The following is a 19,722-nucleotide window of genomic DNA, read 5'->3' as shown; positions in this document are numbered from 1 at the left end:
TCACTGGATTTATCAAATTGGAAAGGATTCTGCTTTAATAATCCGTTATTTTTGTCCGATCTTCTGTGATTTTTTTCCTGTATATTTTGTTTTCTTTCTTCCACATTTTCTGTTTGCTGTCAGTGAATTAGCAGTATTCTTGCTTATATTCAGGAATTATAAATAGTGATGAGCGAGAACTAAAATGCTCGGGTCAAGTAAATTGGAATAGTCGGGTGCTCGACCCGAGAAACGAGCCCAATGTAAGTCTATGGGAAACTCGAGCATTTTTCAGGCGGCTCCCCTGGTGGTCTGCAGAGGGCCTAAAAATTGCCCAAATCGATGGGAACAGTGCTCAAATGACATGAGAACAGCATGGGGAAGACCCCTGGAAGCATTTCTGACTCCCAGATCACTGCTGTCAACAACGTTGTCAGAAAATTACACCACTTTTACGGAATCACAATAAAACACACAAAAACGAAACCAAAATGGATTTTCCTGGGAAATATGTTAAGGAACATCCTTTCCTGGGTAATGGCTTGTATATAAGGCAAAATAAATAACCAAAACCAAAAATACTCCTCCACACCTTGGGCTATGTTCACACGTAGCGTTTTTGATGCGTTTTTGCACTTTTGTATTGCTTTCAACCAAGACAAATGCATTCACCAGGAAATTTCATTTTAACATTTTACAACCTTATCTGGCCATGTGGTGTATGACACATCATCAGACACATGCATACAATGCTGAAAAGACATGGGAACAGCATGGGGAAGACCTCTGGAAGCATTTCAGACTCCCAGGTCACTGCCTAAAAGTGTGCCCATCAGAAGTGATCCTTGGCGCATGCGAAGATGCCTCCCGCCATGCACCTGTCGTTGCAGACTTGCAACAATCATCGTCCACGTCCTTGTCCCACTGCAGCGTTCAGTTGTCCCTACCTCATTCCTTGGAATGCAAGCGCAAGTATGCAGCCAGCCACCCACCCACCCACAGGCTGCAATACTATACTGCCAAATTTTTGACAGCTGCTTTCACTTGAAATGTGGCCTTTTAGGCTCGTGGAGGCGGAAGCTTTTCATAACCTCATGCCGGCAGCAGCCGGGTGTCCATACTCTGTCCCCAGCCGCCACTATATTTCCCGGTATCGCCTCCGCCTTCCACAAGCCGGGGTCCCACAACATTACCCGTGCCCTTCCCAGTGCACTTACTGGGAAGGACCGCCTAACCACAAACACGTGGACAGGTGAATGTAGCCAGGGACGGTAAGGAGCCAGTCCACAACTTTTTTTGCTGACAGTTGTATTTAGCTCGGTGAAAGGACTGGCATAGAGGGAAACCGTATCTACCCTTTCTCACAGGAAGTCCTGTAAAGCTGCTTTCACTTGAAATGTGGCCTTTTAGGCTCGTGGAGGCGGAAGCTTTTCACAACCACATGCCTCATGCCTCGTGTCCATACTCGATCCCCTGCCATCACTATTTCTCCCGGTGTTGCCTCCGTCTTCTACAAGCGCGGGTCCCTGAACATTACTGCTGGTACTTTTCTGTGGGAATTTGCTTGCCTCCTACCAGCCTGGAATATTTCCAGCAAACTATGGTACGACACCATGGTATTAGCACTGCCCCCAGTACCAGTAGCAAAGCCATCCCCAATTTCCTTCTCAGGAATTTTATTTGGTAGACTGAGCGGCTGCCCAAATACATTTTCTCACAAAGGAGCTGAAGATAGAGTGGCAGTAGGTGCAAGTTTCTCCAGCCTGTTAGATATTAGAGGGTGAACGGCAGCACATTGGATCAGTGGTTAGCACTGAAGACTTGCAGCGCTGGTATCCTGGGTTCAAATCCCAGCAAGGACAACATCTGTAAGGACTTTGTATGTTCTCCCCGTGTTTGCGTGTTTCCTCCTCAGTAAAAAAAGCAGCCATAGAGTGTCCGGGAACCTTCCCACACACTTTTCTTAGCTAGGACTGCTTCTCGGCAGGGTTGGACGGTCCCACCAGAGAATCCTCTGGTGTGCCTTGGCTTCTACCTCAGGAGAGTTCATGACAGCGCTAACTTTGCAGCTGCTATGGGGCTCTTGAGCGGGGAGAAAGGTGAGCCCTCAGAATCAAATCCTCTGGTGGGCACAATGTTTTTCAATCTGAAACAGCTTCTCAGAGGGAGTTGTATTTCACCACAGCCATATTCTTTAGCTCGGTGAAAGGACTGGCATAGAGGGAAACCGTATCTACCCCGGCTGTCATTTCTCCGTCACCAGGTTCCGCCCATTGTCACACACGACTATGCCTGGCTGTATGTTCAGCGGTGAGAGCCACAGATCAGGCTGCTGTGTTACAGCTTTCAACAACTCTGCAGCGCTGGGCGATTTGTCACCTAAGCATTAAGCATGTTATCTTCAGCACAGCCTGTTGCCGCTTGGCCAGGGCAGTGCTGCAGTGCTGTCAGCTTGTGACTGATGTGGTCATTTCGGAGATGGAGGAGGAGGTGCATGAGCTGAACAATCTGATTACATTGTTATTAAATTGGTGACGCTGTTTTTTATACTAAAGAAAGATCCTATTGTTTTGGGGTTTTTTTAAGTTTTTTTTTTAAGACAAATGCATTCACCGGGAAATGTCATTTTAACATTTTACAACCTTATCTGGCAATGTGGTGTGTGACACATCATCAGACACATCCTGTTTTATTTATGATGAAAGTGTGACGCTCGCAGCCCTGCCCTGGGAAGATGGGGGATACTCGGAGCCGGGTCAGATGTTGAGGGGATGCAGCCGTGGCCTGGACCCGTTCCGTGCCCAGGGCCGTCACATTAAAAAGGATGTAAGGGCTTTCAGGGTTGAGTGGTATTATCGACTACGCCACCTGTGGTGTCTGGTGATGCGCCACCAGCACTGCTAGCAGTCCTCTGAGGCTGGATGTAGTGGCAGCAGGCGATGTTATAACTCCCCACAGGCGGAGCTGGGCCTCAGGGCAGATGTGACAGGAGGATGGGGAGTGTAGTCCGGGGTCACTCAGGTGCGGTGTGGTGCAGCGCAGAAATAAAGGAACCAGAGGCCATAGGGATAGTTTTCCAGGTCTTTTACTCACAGTTCTTTTAAGCAGCGGCAAGGCTTCTCCCTGCTCCTCACAGATCACTGCGGCCACCAGGGATGAGGGTTCAGCGCACCCAAGGAATTCAGGTACTTCAATCAGGACCCTCCGAGTGTTCCTAACAGTCCCCTTTGAACCTCTCCTGTGTGTGTGCGTGCAAAGGCTGGGTCTCCCTCTGGACTATGCACAGATATAGGGTAAGGCAATTCCACTCCGCCTGTCACCCGATGGGATCCACTGTAGCCTACCGGGCTTCTCTGGCAGAGACGTGAAGTAGCAAAGTCAGATGTCGGGGGCTGGTACCCCTCTTGCAGCAGGAGTCCCTCTGGCCTGGCCAGAATGGAGAGTACAGGTGGCGTACGCCGCTCCGTCCGTGCTCCCTGGGATCCTTTTGCTTGTGGAGCTGTCACTAAAGCTCCCGACCTTCTCAAGCAAGGGAACTTGACCGGGATAGAGACACTGTAAACTCCTACCCGCTCCTCGTGTCAAGGTCAGAGCACGAGGACCGTGCATCTTCAGCACACTGCAGGCTCCTACACAAGGCCACTGTCAGCTGTAAAGACCACAATCAAAGAACATTGTGCTTAAGATGGCTGGCTATTATATATGAAACTATGTGTGCAAACTAAAACTGTGTTCTACCCTTCACCCACTACATGGTTCCCCTAACTTTTGGTTCCCCCACTCGTGATCCTGCTGAGGCAGCACTATGGTGCATACTTGCCTCCCATAGGTCAGGAGTGTGTAGTGTAGAATGTAGATTCAGGGTCCTGACCAGTGCACCTTCCTTACCTGGGTGAGGAGACACTACACCTGCTGACAGGCTGCAGTATCCCCCCTTGTGGCGACCGAGCCCTCAGGGGCGCCACAAAAGTCATAAAGCCTATTTTTATAGGGCCATCAGGTGGCACTTACTATTCTTAAAAGGCCATCAGTAGTCCCTAGCTATTGTTAGAGAGCCATCAACCGGCTATGCTTTGTTGTTCCCATTATTAACAAGTGGGTCTCCTATACTGTTATTGCATATCCAGTGACTGCAAGGGCAGTCAAAAATTTGGACACAACCCAATACCCCTTTGAAGAGACATAGAGGAGGGTCTAAGTAAAAAAAATGTCCCCATTATAAAGGAGCGGGTCTCCTATAGTGGTAATGCCCATGCTGTGACTGCAAGGGCTGCCAAAATTTGGGAAAAACCCCACAAAGAATTTAAAGACACATGGAGCAGGGCCACAGTAACGACAAATTCCCATTAGAAAGGAGAGAGTCTCCCATAGTATTGGCCTATGCAGTGAATGCAAGGGCTGCCAAAAATTTGGAGGCACTTCAATGCCCCTTGGAAGAGACGTGGAGGAGGGCCTGAGAAAAAAATGTTCCCATTAGAAAGGAGCGGGCCTCCTATACTTGTAATGCCCATGCACTAAGTGTATGGGCTGACAAACATTTACCCCTGGGGGGTATACATGAACATACTGTTTAAAAAAAATTTTTCACAGGCATCATAAACACCCTTTAAAAAAATTAGGTGGGTGTTGCATCACGGACCACGGTCACCCTGGTGATACGGTGGTGGAGGATGAGGCGAAGGAGGAGGACAAGAGCAAATAGACAAAATCAGGAAGCGTATACCCATGTGTGGGTGTGAAGAGGTGCATGGGAATACACCTCCCAAGAAAAGACACTGGATTGGAGTTTATGTTACGCTGCTATCATTCGGTGGTGTTGAGAAGTCTGGCCCAATCCAGCCCTTGTTCATTTTTATAAGAGTCAGCCTGTCATCATTGTCAGTTGACAGGCGGATACTCTTATCAGTTACAATTCCACCAGCGGTACTAAAAACCCGCTCTGATAAAACGCTGGCGGCAGGGCAGGCAGGACCTCCAAGGCATAGAGAGCCAGTTCATTCCACGTATCCAGCTTGGATACCCAATAATTATAAGCCACAGAGGAATCACGGAGGACGTTGGTACGGTCGGCAAGGTACTCCCTCAGCATCTTCCCAAACTTTGCACTCCTTGTGAGAGTACCCCGCGCCTCAGGGCCTGTACGATGGGAGGGTCTGAGAAAACTCTCCCAGAACTTTGACAGTGTTCCCTTGCTTCTGCTGGATTGGAGTTGTGTCTCTCTCGCCCGTTGTCCTTCATTGTCAAACAAAGTGTGTCCAATGCCGCCAGCGTTTTCAGATGGGAATTTTTTTAATAGTTCCGCAACAAGGGCCTTCTGGTACAGCCCCATTTTTGTAGACCTGTCCGCCTCAGGAATAAGAGATATAAAGTTCTCCTTGTAGCGTGGGTCTAGAAGTGTCACCAACCAGTAATGACTGTCACCCAAAATTTTGAGAACGCGAGGGTCATGGGAAAGGCAGCGTAACATAAACTCGGCCATGCGTGCCAGACTACTAACAGGCAAGACTTCCGTGTCCTCACCAAGAGGATGACTGACCATGCTCTCCTCCTCCTCTCTGTACTCAGGCCATCCACGCTGAACAGACGGTATGACAGCAGTGCAGGTAGTACCATCTATAATGCATGAAACTAGCTCCTGTCCTTCCTCCTCCTCTTCCTCATTGTCACCCAATCCACGTTGGGATGAGATGAGGCTTGGCTGTGTGTAATCACCCTGTATGGTTCCTTGCTCCATCTCATCGTTCTCCGCCTGCAATGAATCCTCTTTGATTGTGAGCAGAGAGCGTTTCAGAAGACAGAGAAGCGGGATGGTGACGCTAATTATGGCGTCATCGCCGCTCACCATCTTGGTGGAGTCCTCAAAGTTTTGGAGGATGGTACATATGTCTGACATCCATGTCCACTCCTGAGGTCTTATGTGTGGAGTCTGAACTGACTACCGACGGTCTTGTTGATGCTGGTACTCAACAACTGCCCACTCCTGCTCACAAATCCTTCCCAACATCTGCAGTGTAGAGTTCCAAAGCGTGGGGACATCACACACCAGTCTGTGAGCCGGAAGCTGCAAATGCTGCTGAAACACTGCAAGGGCGGCGGAAGCTGTAGCTGACTTTCTAAAAATGGGCACACAGGCGGCGTACTTTAACAAGCAGATCCGGCAGCTCCGGGTAGGATTTTAGAAACCGCTGAAGCATGAGGTTAAGCACATGGGCCAGGCATGGTACTTGTGTGAGCTCGCCTCAGAGCCGCCACCAGGTTCCGGCCCTTGTCACACACGACCATGCCTGGCTGTAGGTTCAGCGGTGTGAGCCACAGATCTGCCTGCTCTTTCAGAGCTGTCCACAACTCTTCAGCATTGTGTGTTTTTTCAGCTAAGCATATTAGCTTCAGCACAGCCTGTTGCCGCTTGGCCGAGGCAGTGCTGCAGTGCTTCCAGCTTGTGACTGATGTGGTCATTTCGGAGATAGAGGCTGAAGAGGAGGAGGAGGCTGAGGAGGATGAGGTGCAGGAGCTGTAGACCATGGGGGCAACCCTGATTGAACTAGGGCCCGCAATCCTTGGCGTTGGGAGGACGTGTTCCGTCCCAAGGTCCGACTGGTCCCGGCTTCCACTATGTTAACCCAGTGTGCCGTCAGCGAGATGTACCGTCCCTGCCCACAAGCACTTGTCCACGTGTCCATGGTTAGGTGGACTTTACCGGTAACTGCGTTGTTGAGAGCACGGCTAATGTTTTGGTACATGTGCTTGTGTAATGCGGGGACGGCACACCGGGAGAAATAGTGGCGGCTGGGGACCGAGTACAGAGGGACGGCCGCCGCCATCAGGTTGCTGAATGCTTCCGTCTCCACGAGCCTAAAAGGAAACATTTCGAGCGCAACCAGTCGTGAAATGTGAGAATTTAATAGTGTGGCCTGTGGGGCATTGGCTGCATATTTGCGCTTGCGTTCCAAGGACTGGGGTATGGACAACTGAACTCTGCGCTGGGACAAGGACATGGACGTGCTTCCTGATGCTGCTACTTGAGAGTGTGCAACGACAGGTGCAGGGCAGGAGGCATCTTCGCATGCACCATGGACAGGGGATTGGCTTGCATGCACAACAGCGGAAGACTTAATGGTGCCACCCGCAGACACTGTTCCTAGACCCTGGGGTTCAGCCCACAAAGTCGGGTGCTTTGCTGCCATGTGCCTGATCATGCTGGTGGTGGTCAAGCTGGTCGTTTTGCCACCCCTGCTGATGCTGGCCTGGCAGGTGTTGCAAATGGCCTTTTTGGGGTTATCGGCAGACTCTTTAAAAAACAACCAGACTCGGGAAGACCTAAAAGTTGTACTGGCAATTTCCTTTGTGTTGGTGTTACGGGGAAAGGTTGCCTGCCTTCTGTCTGCGGCCACCACATTGCTTCTTCCTGCCTGTTGGGGTGCTCCGCCTCTCTCCCCCTGTGTGCTGCTGTCCTCGCTCTGCATGTCTCCTGCCAGGTTGGGTCAGTTACTATATCATCCACCACCTCGTCTTCCACTTCAGCACCCTGGTCCTCCTCCTGACTTTCTGGCAATTGTGTCTCATCATCATCCACCTCTTGTGACACTTTCCCACCGTCGCCTTCGTGTGACCGTGGCTGCTCCAATATTTGGGCATCGCTACACGCGATCTCCTCTTGCCCCGCTTCAAGTGGACCGGGCGTGAGGCCCGAATCTATAAATGGAAAAGTGAACAGCTCTTCTGAGTGTCCAATTGTGGGATCAGTTGTCTTTCGTTACTCGGCATGGTGGGAGGAAGGAGGATCAGGGTGAGGAATATGCGGTCCAGACTCACGGCTACTGAGACTTGAGCGTGTGGAAGACAGGGTGGTGGTGGTGGCTAAGTGACTGGAAGCATTATCCGCTATCCAACAAACAACCTTTTGACACTGCTCTGGTTTCAATAGTGGTGTGCTGCGGTCCCCTAGAAATTGGGACAGGAAGGTCAGGCGAGAAGATGTGGGTGTTTGTTGTGGCACAATTTCGGCTTGCCCACGGCCTTGTCCTCGGCCTCTGCATGCACCATTACCATCACGTCCAGTTCCCCGTCCCTTGCCACGTGCCTTGCCCATTTTAAATGGAGGACAGTATCTTCCACGCTCACTACAAATAACTGAGTTTGGAGCAAATTTATATGTGATCCGTGTGACGGAGAAAACAGAGTTTTAAATACCTGGCCTGTAGGTAAGTAGTTTGAACAGCAAACTGGTGTCAATAGCTTCACTGACACACTGAATGAAATTTTTAATGGAGGCCAGAAATGGCAGTATTTTCTGACAACGTTTATGTGATCCGTGTGACGGAGAAAACACAGTTTTAAATAGCTGGATTTCTAGCGCTGTAATATGGAAAGGACCAGGCTGTATTCTGCAGTGCCAACAAGCAAATGGCGCAGAAAAAACGTGTTCTCTGGATTGCTTTTTAAGCAAATAATGAGGATTAAGATGCAAAAAAAATTATTCCTGGCCCCTGAGACCTGGGCCGTTGTATAGAAATATTTAACAGCAGCAGAAGGCTGAACTGGAATGGAGCCTCTTGTGCTATATGCACTGCAGTCTGCTATATACCCTGCCTGCCTGTATACACTGCCTGCCTGGTATCTCTGCAGATGGATTAGTCCTCAGAAGGACGGTTTGTTAAGATGGATATGTGTTATGTACGGTTTTTCTCCCTACACTACCTAATACACGATTAAATCTCTCCCTGACACAGCAGCAGCTCTCCCTACACTGTCTGATTCCGGAGTGACTGTGACGAGCATTGCGGCGCCAGGTCTGATATACACCTGATGATGCTGTGCGGCCAGCCAATCACTGTAATGCCCACAACCAACATGGCTACGGCATTACAGTGAGTGGCAGACAATCTCTGCATGTTCATTGGCTCTCTAAAGAGCGCCAAACATGCAGGGAGGGGACCCGAGTTCCCGCCGAGCAACCCGGAAATACTCGCCGAGCTTGTTGAGCACCATGATGCTCGGGCGAGTATCGAGTAGTGGCGAGCGCGTTCGCTCATCACTAATTATAAACTTTAGCAGACATAGGGTTATTCATTATTGCTTTTGTGCCTTTTTTTTCTAGTTTTTTGATGATTTTCTATTTTAAATGTGTAATATCCCTGGCGGTGTGCTTGTATAGTGCACCACCTCCCACTATGCAAGAACGCAATCTTACCTGTCAGTGCAGCCTGCAAATCTTGCTCCAGTTCATGCTGTCAGCATGTCTCTTGACTGACTGCTTAGGGCGGCGGCCCGGTTACTTCCTGATTCTTATAGCTGCTGTGGGCGCACCCCTAATGCGTCTCCAGCCTATTGCTGCGAGTCACTGGATATTTAAACCCCCTCCACCCAGAAGGAGATGCCTGAGCAACACCTTCACTCAGTTTGTCTTTGCAACTGTATTGCCTGGTCCTGTCCTGTTTCTAGTCTGTTTCCGCCACTTTGGGGGCTGCATACTCAGACCTGTTATCTCTGACTTCTAGTCTGTTCCCGCCACTCTGGGGGCTGTATACCCAGGCCTGTTACCTGTGACTTCTAGTCTGTTTCCGCCACTCTGGGGGCTATATACCAAGGCTCGTTCTTGTGTCTCATTGCAGTAGCAGTTCCTCTCTGAACTGTATCCTAGCCTGTTACCTGTTTGTCTATATGTCCGTACCTTCCCTTTTCCTGCAGTATCTGAACCTGCACCTAACTCCAACTCATTGTCTCTGTGCTTCTGTTTGTGAGTTTTGTGCCCACTCGCTACTTCATAGGAAGTACCTTGTGTGTATCTGGTTCTGCTCGTCCCTTTTCCCTTCCTCCGTATCTTCCTCCTGTGTTCTAGCCATCTTCCTGTATTTTCCAGTCTGTTCCATGTGAACAGAGCCCTGTCCTCTCTGCCTTGTCCACCGCACCTGCGGTCTCGCTCCGCTCTGCCTTACCCACCGCTCCGGCGGTTTCTCTCTGCTCTGACTTGCCCACCGCTCCGGCGGCTTCCCTCTGCTCTGCCTTACCCACTGCTCCGGCAGCTTCTCTTTGCTCTGACTTGCCCACTGCTCCGGCGGCTTCTCTCTGCTCTGCCTTGCTCACCGCACCAGCGGTTTCTCTCAGCTCTGACTTGCCCACCGCTCCGGCGGCTTCTCTCTGCTCTGCCTTGCCCACCGCTCCGGCGGTTCCGCTCTGCTCTGCCTTGTCCACCGCAACTGCGGTTTCTCTCTGCTCTGCCTTGCCCACCGCACCTGCGGTTTTCGCTCCGCTCTGCTTGCTCACCGCACCAGCAGTTCCTCTCTGCTCTGCCTTGTCCTCCACTCTGGCGGTTTCGCTTTACTCTGTCTACCGCATCTGCGGCTCTGTACCTGTCTCCCAGTCTGTACTGGACCCTATCCAGCCTGCGCTCCAACCTGCTAGTACCTCCCTGTCTGCACTCCAGCCGTGTTTGCCAGTATCTCCCTGTCTGCACTCCAGCCGTGCTTGCCAGTGCCCACCTGTGTCTGCATACCAGCCGTGCTTGCCAGTGCTCACCTGTCTGCATACCAGCCGTACTTGCCAGTGCCCACCTGTCTGCATACCAGCCGTACTTGCCAATACCCACCTGCCTGTGTGCCAGTCTAACCTGCCTGTTCCTGCATTCTCCAGTGTGGGTCAACAACTGTGACCGGGGTCTGACCTGGAGTGGCACCTGGTCCCTCTGCTTGGTTCCTCCTTGGTTCATGGAGTCGACTAAGCTGCCATGCGACCTTGGTCGGATCGGGTTGATACTTAGTTACGCCCCTCCAGGCACTCCTCGGTTCATGGTACAGTGGGATCACTAATCACTCTCACGCCAGTCAGTCCGGGTGCGAGCGTAACAAAATGTATTCGCTTGTCTATATTTTATGTTCACCAGTTTGTTGTTATATTTGTTTCTCAGATGTTTGCGGTTCTTTCATCAATGTTTAAAAAGTTACAACATTTTTGTGCAAACATTTTTGAGTGCCAGCCAGAATCCCGCCACTTCCCGGAGTGATTTTATACCCTCCTGAAATTTATGGATAAATTTTGAAACATTTTAGTGGAATATGGGACTTTTTGTTCAAAAAAGTCAAAAGACAAAAATAAAGAGAATTTTTGGTTTTGGGCAAACGTCATGAACCATTTGCTCCATTTTGAAGAACATGGCGCAAAAATCGTTAATGAAGAGAGACTTAAAAAAAACAACCTGTAAGTGATGGATCGTGCTCCATATCACATAGCTGGACTTTGTTACAATGTATCAGTGTAGCCGTTCTTCTGTACATTGTAACAAGCCCTGCCGCTGTGAACGAGCCCTTTAATAATGGGAAGGAGAGAAGTCTTCTGTGCCCATGAGTCAGACCTCGCAGGAACATTCCCCATGTCATGGTCGTATTTTGGAGAGCGGAGGTGACATAAAGAAGGTCTATAGAGAACCACTGACGTGGAAGAGACCTCAAGGTCGCACTTGAGACGTGGAGTCTTGCGAGGTTTGGAGGCTGAGAACAGAGGCTGGATTATAATGTTCTGAAGTATCGGACTGTTAGCAGGGAATCAATAGGAAATGTCGGGGGGCTCTGGAGTTGTGTGGGGGGCAATGGTCCGAAATCAAAAGATTTGTTTATTCGAAAACTGCTTTATCCCCGAGACACTGAAAGGTTTTTATCTCTTAGGACATAAAAGGTCCAGTCGGGGTTCAGGAAATCCCTGAATGAGCCCAGGCGTGATCAATCGATCCTGCAGCCGAGCCGCCCTATCTGATGACATCACTAACGGTCAGGACCACGGTCGCGTCAAGATCGGCTTGGATCGTGTCGCTCAGGCGCGACTCATTATCATACAGTGAAAAGTTCTGTAACTTTTGAAAAAGTTGCAATTGACGAATCAGCCGAAAACACCTGGAAACACCAAACCAACGATGCAATGTCAAGCATAAAGAGGCAAAAACATCAAATAGGCTTTGAAAAAGGTGCAATCGCAATAATGAATCGGGCCCTTTATGTTCTCTTTTCACAGACCGCAAGCAGAGGTCTTGAGAATGATGAGAATATACATGATTCGGTCCTGATTCACAGACCGGCATTTTGTACGTGAGCGCTGATGAAGTGTGCGCCAATTCAATAAGACGCATGAACCTCATCATGAATATGGTGCCTCTTCCAGCTGCTGTGCGTCACCGCCAGGAATGAGCGGCCGTCAGGGACTTTTGTGGCATAAATTATGAGGAATTTGTTGTGCATCTGGCCGTGTTCATTTCACCACTTTTTTTTATAAAATCGCGGGGACTGGAGTAAAAATGCCAAAAGTTGCAAAATAATTTTTGCGCAACTACAGAGTTGCACAAACATGTTGCCACATTTCAAGCAGTTGTAAGCCAGAAAACTGCAGCTTTGATGAGTTGGCCCCGAAGTCTGTTACAAAGTGTCAGAACTCTTGGATGTGTAAACATTAATAATGCATTAATGACTTTAGTGTTTATTCTGCTGGTCACGTGGCACAGCGGAGACCTGGCACCATATAACAGCAGAGCGGAGACCTGACACCATATGACAGCACAGCGGAGACCTGGCACCATATAACATGGATGCTTCTATCGTATGCCCCAATAAAGTAATTTGTGGGCAGCTAATAACGCCGTGCCGGCCCAGCCCCTCATTAACTGGCACAACAGCTGTGCCTTAATGGCCTGGACTTCCGCACATTAAGCTTCCAATCTACAGGTCAGCAGTGATGCTGAACGAACACGACGCGGCTTACGGGAGGGTCGCCAAATAATCGAGCGGGCATATGATATTAAAGTCAATTAGGAGTCTGCAGACGGCGGAAGGACACGGTGTTAATGGACTCAGGGCCAAGATGCCAAACGGCTCTCTGGATTACACCATCACAACGTGCCTGGAAAAGCAGCTAAGTCAAGGGGACATTAAAATGTTTCACTCAAAGCAAAGTTTTCATTTGTAAACATTTTCAGCCCACGAAGCTCTCAATCTTCACATTGTTAAAAATGGCACCAGTGCTACATGCATACAAGCTATGGGTACGTTGTCCTGGATAATGGATTTAAAATATGAAGAATGTTTGTAGAATATGGACTTTTGTAGCTTTATTCAACATCTGATCGATGGAAAAAAACATCAGATATTTTGGGGAATGTGACTTTCAACTTCCAAAGTTATCACAACAACAAACAATGCCCGCATCCTCCACCAAATGTGCTGACCTTGTTGATAAGAGCATGATTGAGATCTCATCAACACCTAAGTCAGGGGACTTCTGACATCACTGACGGCCCTCATACACACTGGAATGTCAGCCGAGCTCATCGGTATTTGCAGGGCTGGCCGAGGTTAGTCTAAGACCACGGACCCAGTATCCGTATTCGGTCAGTATTTTTTCTCAGGAGTGGGAGACAAAACCAGGAGTGGGTGATAAATGCAGAATTGGTGACTTGTTTCTATTATACCTTTTCTCTGATTGTTCCTCACCTGGTTTTGGCTCCCACTCCTGAGAAAAAATACTGACCGAATACTGATAGTGGGGCCGTGGCCTAATATGTATGCATCCCACAGAAGATCGTTGGGGGAGATAAGTGAAAGCTGCTGTCAGAACAGTCTGGCAGCAGCTCTCTCATAGAGAACATGGGAGAGTCGGGGGAGACGGCTGCAGATCGATAATGCAGCTTATTGGGCGGAGTACCACTTTATATTGTAGATGAGAGTCATGAGTTTCGCGGGTTCATTTCCTGATATTTGCATTTTTCGTCTGCAGGTAGAAGACACCAGGATGATTGATGGGAGTGCCAGAGGGGCCGCATGTAATTATCACGCACAGAAAATCTCCCTGGGTCTAAACATTTTATCTTATTTTTATATTCAACACTTGGACGAGATTCTGAGAATTGTTTTTCCGTGTAATCGCAGCGGCAGTGAGTTCTGGACGTGTCCGGACTATAATGGCATCCGAATGGCGAAGCACAAGACGCGCGCAGGTAACACCCCCAGCAGCACGTCCGTCACCTTCCCTCTGCTGCACCGCTTACATTAGGGGGTTACAACCTGTGGCTCTGTTTGCAAAACTACAACTCCCAGCATGCCCTGATAACTCTGACTTTGGTGTAGAAGGGTTCGGCTACTAAGTGCATCCTAAAGCTGCTTTATGCACTAATAAAGGGGGGGTCCTAATACTTCCATATGTAGAAACAGTTCATAAAGAAGGGGGCTCCACCCATTTTAAGTGCAGCAGACTAGGACAGCTCCGGGGCGATGGGACCGGTTCTGCGCTCTGCCCCCAGGCTCCTAAATCACGTGTTCTCTGAAATCTAAAGACAGGATTTATGATCGCAGATGCAGCCGAGCGCTTTTTTTTTCAGAGAAATATGTTGCATGATCTTATAAAATGTCTCACACAACTCTTAACATTTGCACAAAAATTTCTGCTGAACAACAAATAAAAAATAAAATCATCTGCAAAAAAACGTGACTTTTTACAAAGTTGCAAATAATGAATCGGCCGCAAACATCTGGAGTACAAAAATCCAGCGCACGATTTTGGAGAGGAAAAAAAAAAGAAGGAAAAAATAGGAAACAGACTTCAAAATAGGCGTAATTTAAAAGGGAGAATTTTGTAATTAGCAAAAAGAAAAAAAAAAACCTGAGGCCGTGTTCACACGTAGCGTAACTGATTTGTTTTTTTTCTGATGCATATTTTGTGCCCAAAAAAATCTGCTTGAATCGAAGTGGATGTGATTCTATGAAAACTGCCCCTCTTCTGTGCATTTCCTGGTGCATTTATTTTTCTTTATAGTTTTTATGGGGAGCCGGAAAAAAAGCCATTGCAATTATAAATGCAGAATCAAAACTTTTCTGGCATTTAAAAAAAAAAAAAAAAAAACATATTAAAAAATGCTGCTTCAAATCTGCACTAAAACAATGGGAAAACGGAAAAAAAATTGTTATTGCACATTGTAGTGCTGACACCTGCAGAAAAATAGCAGCATTTCCACTGTGTGTGAACATGGCCTGAAACAGGACGAATTAGACATAAACTTGGCGTGAATGCAATAATGAATCGGGCCCTTGGCGGTTTTACACCAGGGTTATTCACGCCAGAGTGGGCAAAGCTTGGGCAGGACGGGCCGTAACCCCTAAATGAATTTGGTGCATGTTACTCCAGCACATTCTTCATCAAGACTTGAGGGAAAAGCAGTGGTCTCCATGAATCGGGGTCACGGACGATACGGAGGGGCTCCCCTTTACTGAGCTGCTATTCTCGCTTTCGTGCACTCGACTCATGGAGGGATAAAGGGATCAGATCTGTAACATAAATGTATCCCTATAATCTATTATGCATGGATTCAAAAGTCATAAATGCCATCTGGAAACCATCACCAAGTAGGCTAGCCGCTGCTGCTGACTGATTCCCGTTTCCCCCGCAGCAGCCTCCGAACTGCGAAAATAAAGTGCAAAAAAGCAATATGGACATATCACACAGATGTGGATTAATTATAAATGATGTGACAAGAGTGACAGATCCAGACGCTCCCTGTTCTGCAATTAGCTGAGGAAACAGCCAGCATGTATGGTGTTTATTGTGGTAGTCAGTCATACGCTGTGGAGACATTCCTGCAAACCAGCGACTCTGAGGGAGGTCATTATCTGATGAGTGATTGATGGGCAATTGCAGATTCATGCAGCAGATGCCCTCTCTGGTTGTCATGGGACTACAAGCACCAGCATGCCACAAGGAGCATGCTGGGAGTTATGGCTCCTCTGACGGACTCTGCGCTGCAGCATGGTTCATGCAGGGGTTAAATATTCAGATGTTTTCCCTGTATGAGGTTTACATTCTGCCGTCTCCACTAAATGTCACTGTAATTATAGAAATGGAGGGGGCTGCCAATTATAAAAGATCACAGGCCCCAGAAACACAAACAGACCCCCCGAAATTATCCTACACAGGATACTCTATACCAGGGCATGCTGAGAGTTGTAGTCTGGAAACAGCTACAGACCAACAGGTTAGGACCAACGAGACTCCGAAATAAAACCCCTAACCTAGAGAACTAGTCACTAAAAGGCACGACTACCTGCAGGCCATGAGCCTCTGACACTTTTCTAGCAGCGTATTAATCAAAAAGTTCAGAAACTTTCTAATACACTTTGTGTTACTTTCTTCATGGATGTTAAGATCTCTGCGTGTGGTCGCGAATGGAGAATTTCTACAGTCAAAACACTAGAAAACTTCCAACAAACTTCTGTGAGATAAAGATTTGACCTGCACTGATACATTGCAACAAACTATCAGGACAGGAGAGATTTGTGTTTCGCTTGTGTTTTAGCTCACAGAACATTGTCTGGACTGGATGTAATTGTAGCAAACCCTCAGAAGTGAGAAGCCTTCGGTCTGTACAGATAAAGAATAGCATTCCAGTTCATTGACAGCAAGCAGAGATCTGGACAATGAGGAGGAAGTGAAACACATAGTAGATTTATTTTACTCACTTATATAGCGCCATTAATTCCACAGCGCTTTATAGACATTATCATTAGAAAGTTGCAGAAATTCATTTTTGCAGTCATGAAACTTTACAGAAAATTTCCATTTTTTTTTTTTTACATTTATCAGATTAAAGTTTGTGGATTATTATGGGATTTTGCTATTATTCGTGAGAAACACAAGAACTACAAGAGCAAAACGGACATGGTGATCCGGAGCAGGAGGCATCAGCCGAGATGGAAGAGAAGATGGAACAATGTAACAGAGCAAAAGAACAGGAGCGGAAGCGGCAAAAAAAGGGATTTTAAGTGCGAAGTCGGAATCGCAAAAAAATCAGAGGAAAAGAAAGGACGCCGGTGGATTCAGCCATTAAATCTGCACTCAACACGAGGATTATGCTGCGGATTTCGATGAGACCTTCATCTTCTGCATTGCATTGGGTAATATCTATGCAAATATCTGCAACACACAGAACGGGCAGATCTTTATGGAGTTTCCTAAAACCCGATTCACTGAACTGAGGAACAAGAATCCACATCTAGGAAAGCCCAAACGTGGAGGTTTACTGAGCAAAATGTGCCAGAGCAAGGTCTTAATTTCACCAAAAACTGTTGCACAAACCGTGCGCCAAATTTATTATTATTATTACAACTTTACACTTTTTTAAGCCACCTAGAAAACGGGGAGAGATGAATGCACCGGATTTATTGCTGGCAGGCACCATATTTATAGTGCCAAATAGTGGCGTAAAGTAAGGCAGTCGATAGATGGAGCAAGGAAGAGAAAAGCCTGTGCCGGAGAGATAGATTTGGAGCAGATGCGGTCTCGTTTCTTGGGGTCTGAACTTAGGACATTAGTAAATAGATACAGCTAGAATAATAATGTGACTTCTGGGCATAACAGTAAAGCTACATTTACACATCAGTGCAATTATCACTCATGTGCAGTGAACAAATCCTCAACCCTGGGGACAAGTCAATAAGAACATGCAGCTTTAAGGAGGACACAAGTGTCCAACCTGATGAGCAAAGAAAACCACCAGAGGCACAAAGGTGAAGGCTAAACACAACATCCTCAGAGGGAGGTTTGCGAAAAGTGCATTACACATTGTAGTGGATGTTGGCTACAAGATTTCATCCATTTCCAGCCAAAACTCAGCCTGGAGCCATGAGGAACCTCTTACCTTCCTTAGGGGGGTTGGGATCCCACACTGACCACATCTGTACGAAGAAAAAGGGCGTCCAGCACACAATGTAAGCCAGCACTATGATGAAGGTCATCTTGACAGTCCTGATCTTCGCCTTGGAGATGAGCCTGACGCTGCTGACCCTGGACAGGGTGGCTCTTCTGCTGGTGCTCAGCCTTAGGTTGCTCTCACACACAGTCTTCAGGCGAATGTTCTGCCAGATCTTGTAGCTAATAAGCCCATAGCAGATGCTGAGGATCATCACTGGGATGATGTATACAGCCAGGGTTATCCATGTGATATAAGCTTTGGGTCCCCAGGGCTGGATAAAGTCAGCTCTGCAGTCATAGACCCCATTGCCCACATCTGTAAGGGAGAAGATGATGGTTTGGGGGGTGCTGAGAAGAAAGCTGAGGATCCAGGTGAAGAGGACATAGACACAGTCTGATCTCCTGTGCAGAGACCTCAAGGGTTGACAGATGGCCAAGCACCTGTCCAGGGACATGAGCAGGAGCATGTAGGTAGAAGCAAACATCCCCACCACCTGCAGGTAAGTGACCAACCTGCACACAAAGTCTGGAGCATAGAACCTGAAGGTGATGTCCCAGATGAGCTGGGGGAGCACCTGGAACAACGCGACCACCAGGTCTGCGATACTCAGGTGCTTCATGAAGAAATACATACGAGAGTGCTTGTGTCTATTAATGTAAATCCCAAGGAGGACACAGATGTTCCCAGCCAGGGCCAGGAACAGGATGAGGGCCAGCACAGTCACCTCCACCTTGGCCACCTCCTCATTCCTTTTTAGGGGATCTCTGGTGTTGTTGGAGCTGTGATTCCGATACTCCATGCTAGAGTTGACCCATGAAGCGTTGAGAAGCTCAGAACAGTCCATATTTAGGCACAGTCCCTCCATCTCCAGGTCCTGCTAGAAATCCACTCAATTTTCTTAAATTTGCATCATCGCTTAGAGAAGAACATCATCCCTGGCCCCCCAGGACCCAGTAGCGCAGGATCTCTCCAAACCAGGGACTGGACCACTGCTTGTGATCTTCTATGCTCTTCTAAAGCTTTACTCCTTTGAATATGAGGTGAAGAGGTGGTCTCCGCCAGCCCCTCCTTCCCCGCAGGACATATAAACCCCCCCTGGACAGTTATCGAAAAGCGGACATGCAGCCTCTTGCAGTGTATAGATACTGATAGACTAGGATAAGTTCCAGCAGGTCACATCCAACAGATGCAGGTAGCTCGGGTCCTTGCATTAATCCCAGAAAAAAAGTCCAAAATGTTACACCTAAACCCCTGGTGAGGAGGACCACCACCCTCTGTGCACTGCCCAGGCAGAATGGTCTACAAGAAGCTCAGTCCACACAATGCTACAAAAGAGGAGTCAACACCGAAGGTCCCCAAAAGAGCCCCCCCCTGCTCCAGTCCAGGGAGATTCCTCACCTCTGTGAGATAACTGTCTGACCCTCCCTCCTCCACAGGTTGACTGTTACTCAGGAGCCTCCTCTCTAGTAACCCTTCACATCTTGCAGACTGAAGAGAGTGAGCAGCAGGGAGAGGTGGCACAGCCTTCTGCACAAGAGGAGTACTGAAAATTCTGGGCAGGGGGCTGTGCTACTCTGGGGTGGCCACTAGATGGCGGTGCAGGACACTGTTCTTCCTATGCAGCTGGGTCAGAGCTGAATGGACCATAATAAATATACAAAACCATTCACACATTTCAAGCCGCACTAGAAAATACCAACACCGTATGCCAGGCAAGCAGCTCTCTCCCAATCGTCAGTAAATCCTAGTGCCATTCGTAAAATTAGCAGCCCGTTACTATTGGCCATAATTTATTGAGGCTGCGGGGAGGAGGATGGGTGTTCCTGTGGGCTGAAAGATTTACTATCACTTAATCCAGAAAATAATGCAAATTACAGCACAACCCTCTATATATTACTGATGGAAAGACGAAGATGGACTACATTATTTGTTACGTTGTACTACAGTGGGCTTCAGTTTAATATTGTTGAATGAAAAAAGAAAATTAACAGATATGTCTGTAGCCACCACTAGGGGGAGCTCCCTGT

The 19,722-nt window shown here is 48.1% G+C and overlaps 1 protein-coding gene across 1 annotated transcript in view; it reads right to left on the bottom strand.

Annotated features, from left to right (window-relative positions):
• The window catches only part of OXTR (oxytocin receptor), a 52,423-nt gene extending 33,183 nt beyond the window's left edge, over window positions 1–19,240 (bottom strand). Inside the window, exon 1 of the mRNA XM_073645024.1 lies at window positions 17,642–19,240. Within this exon, the coding sequence (XP_073501125.1) occupies window positions 17,642–18,560 (919 nt within the window). The 5' untranslated portion in view covers window positions 18,561–19,240. The remainder of the gene's footprint in view (window positions 1–17,641) is intronic.
• Window positions 19,241–19,722: the final 482 nt, after the last annotated feature.

The sequence above is a fragment of the Phyllobates terribilis genome, unplaced genomic scaffold (assembly GCF_046119375.1).
Source record: "Phyllobates terribilis strain yellow unplaced genomic scaffold, ASM4611937v1 Scaffold_8__6_contigs__length_399053987, whole genome shotgun sequence".
NCBI classification, from domain to species: domain Eukaryota; kingdom Metazoa; phylum Chordata; class Amphibia; order Anura; family Dendrobatidae; genus Phyllobates; species Phyllobates terribilis.
Note: the sequence above shows the minus strand (reverse complement) of the source record. Positions and strands in the feature narration are given on the sequence as shown.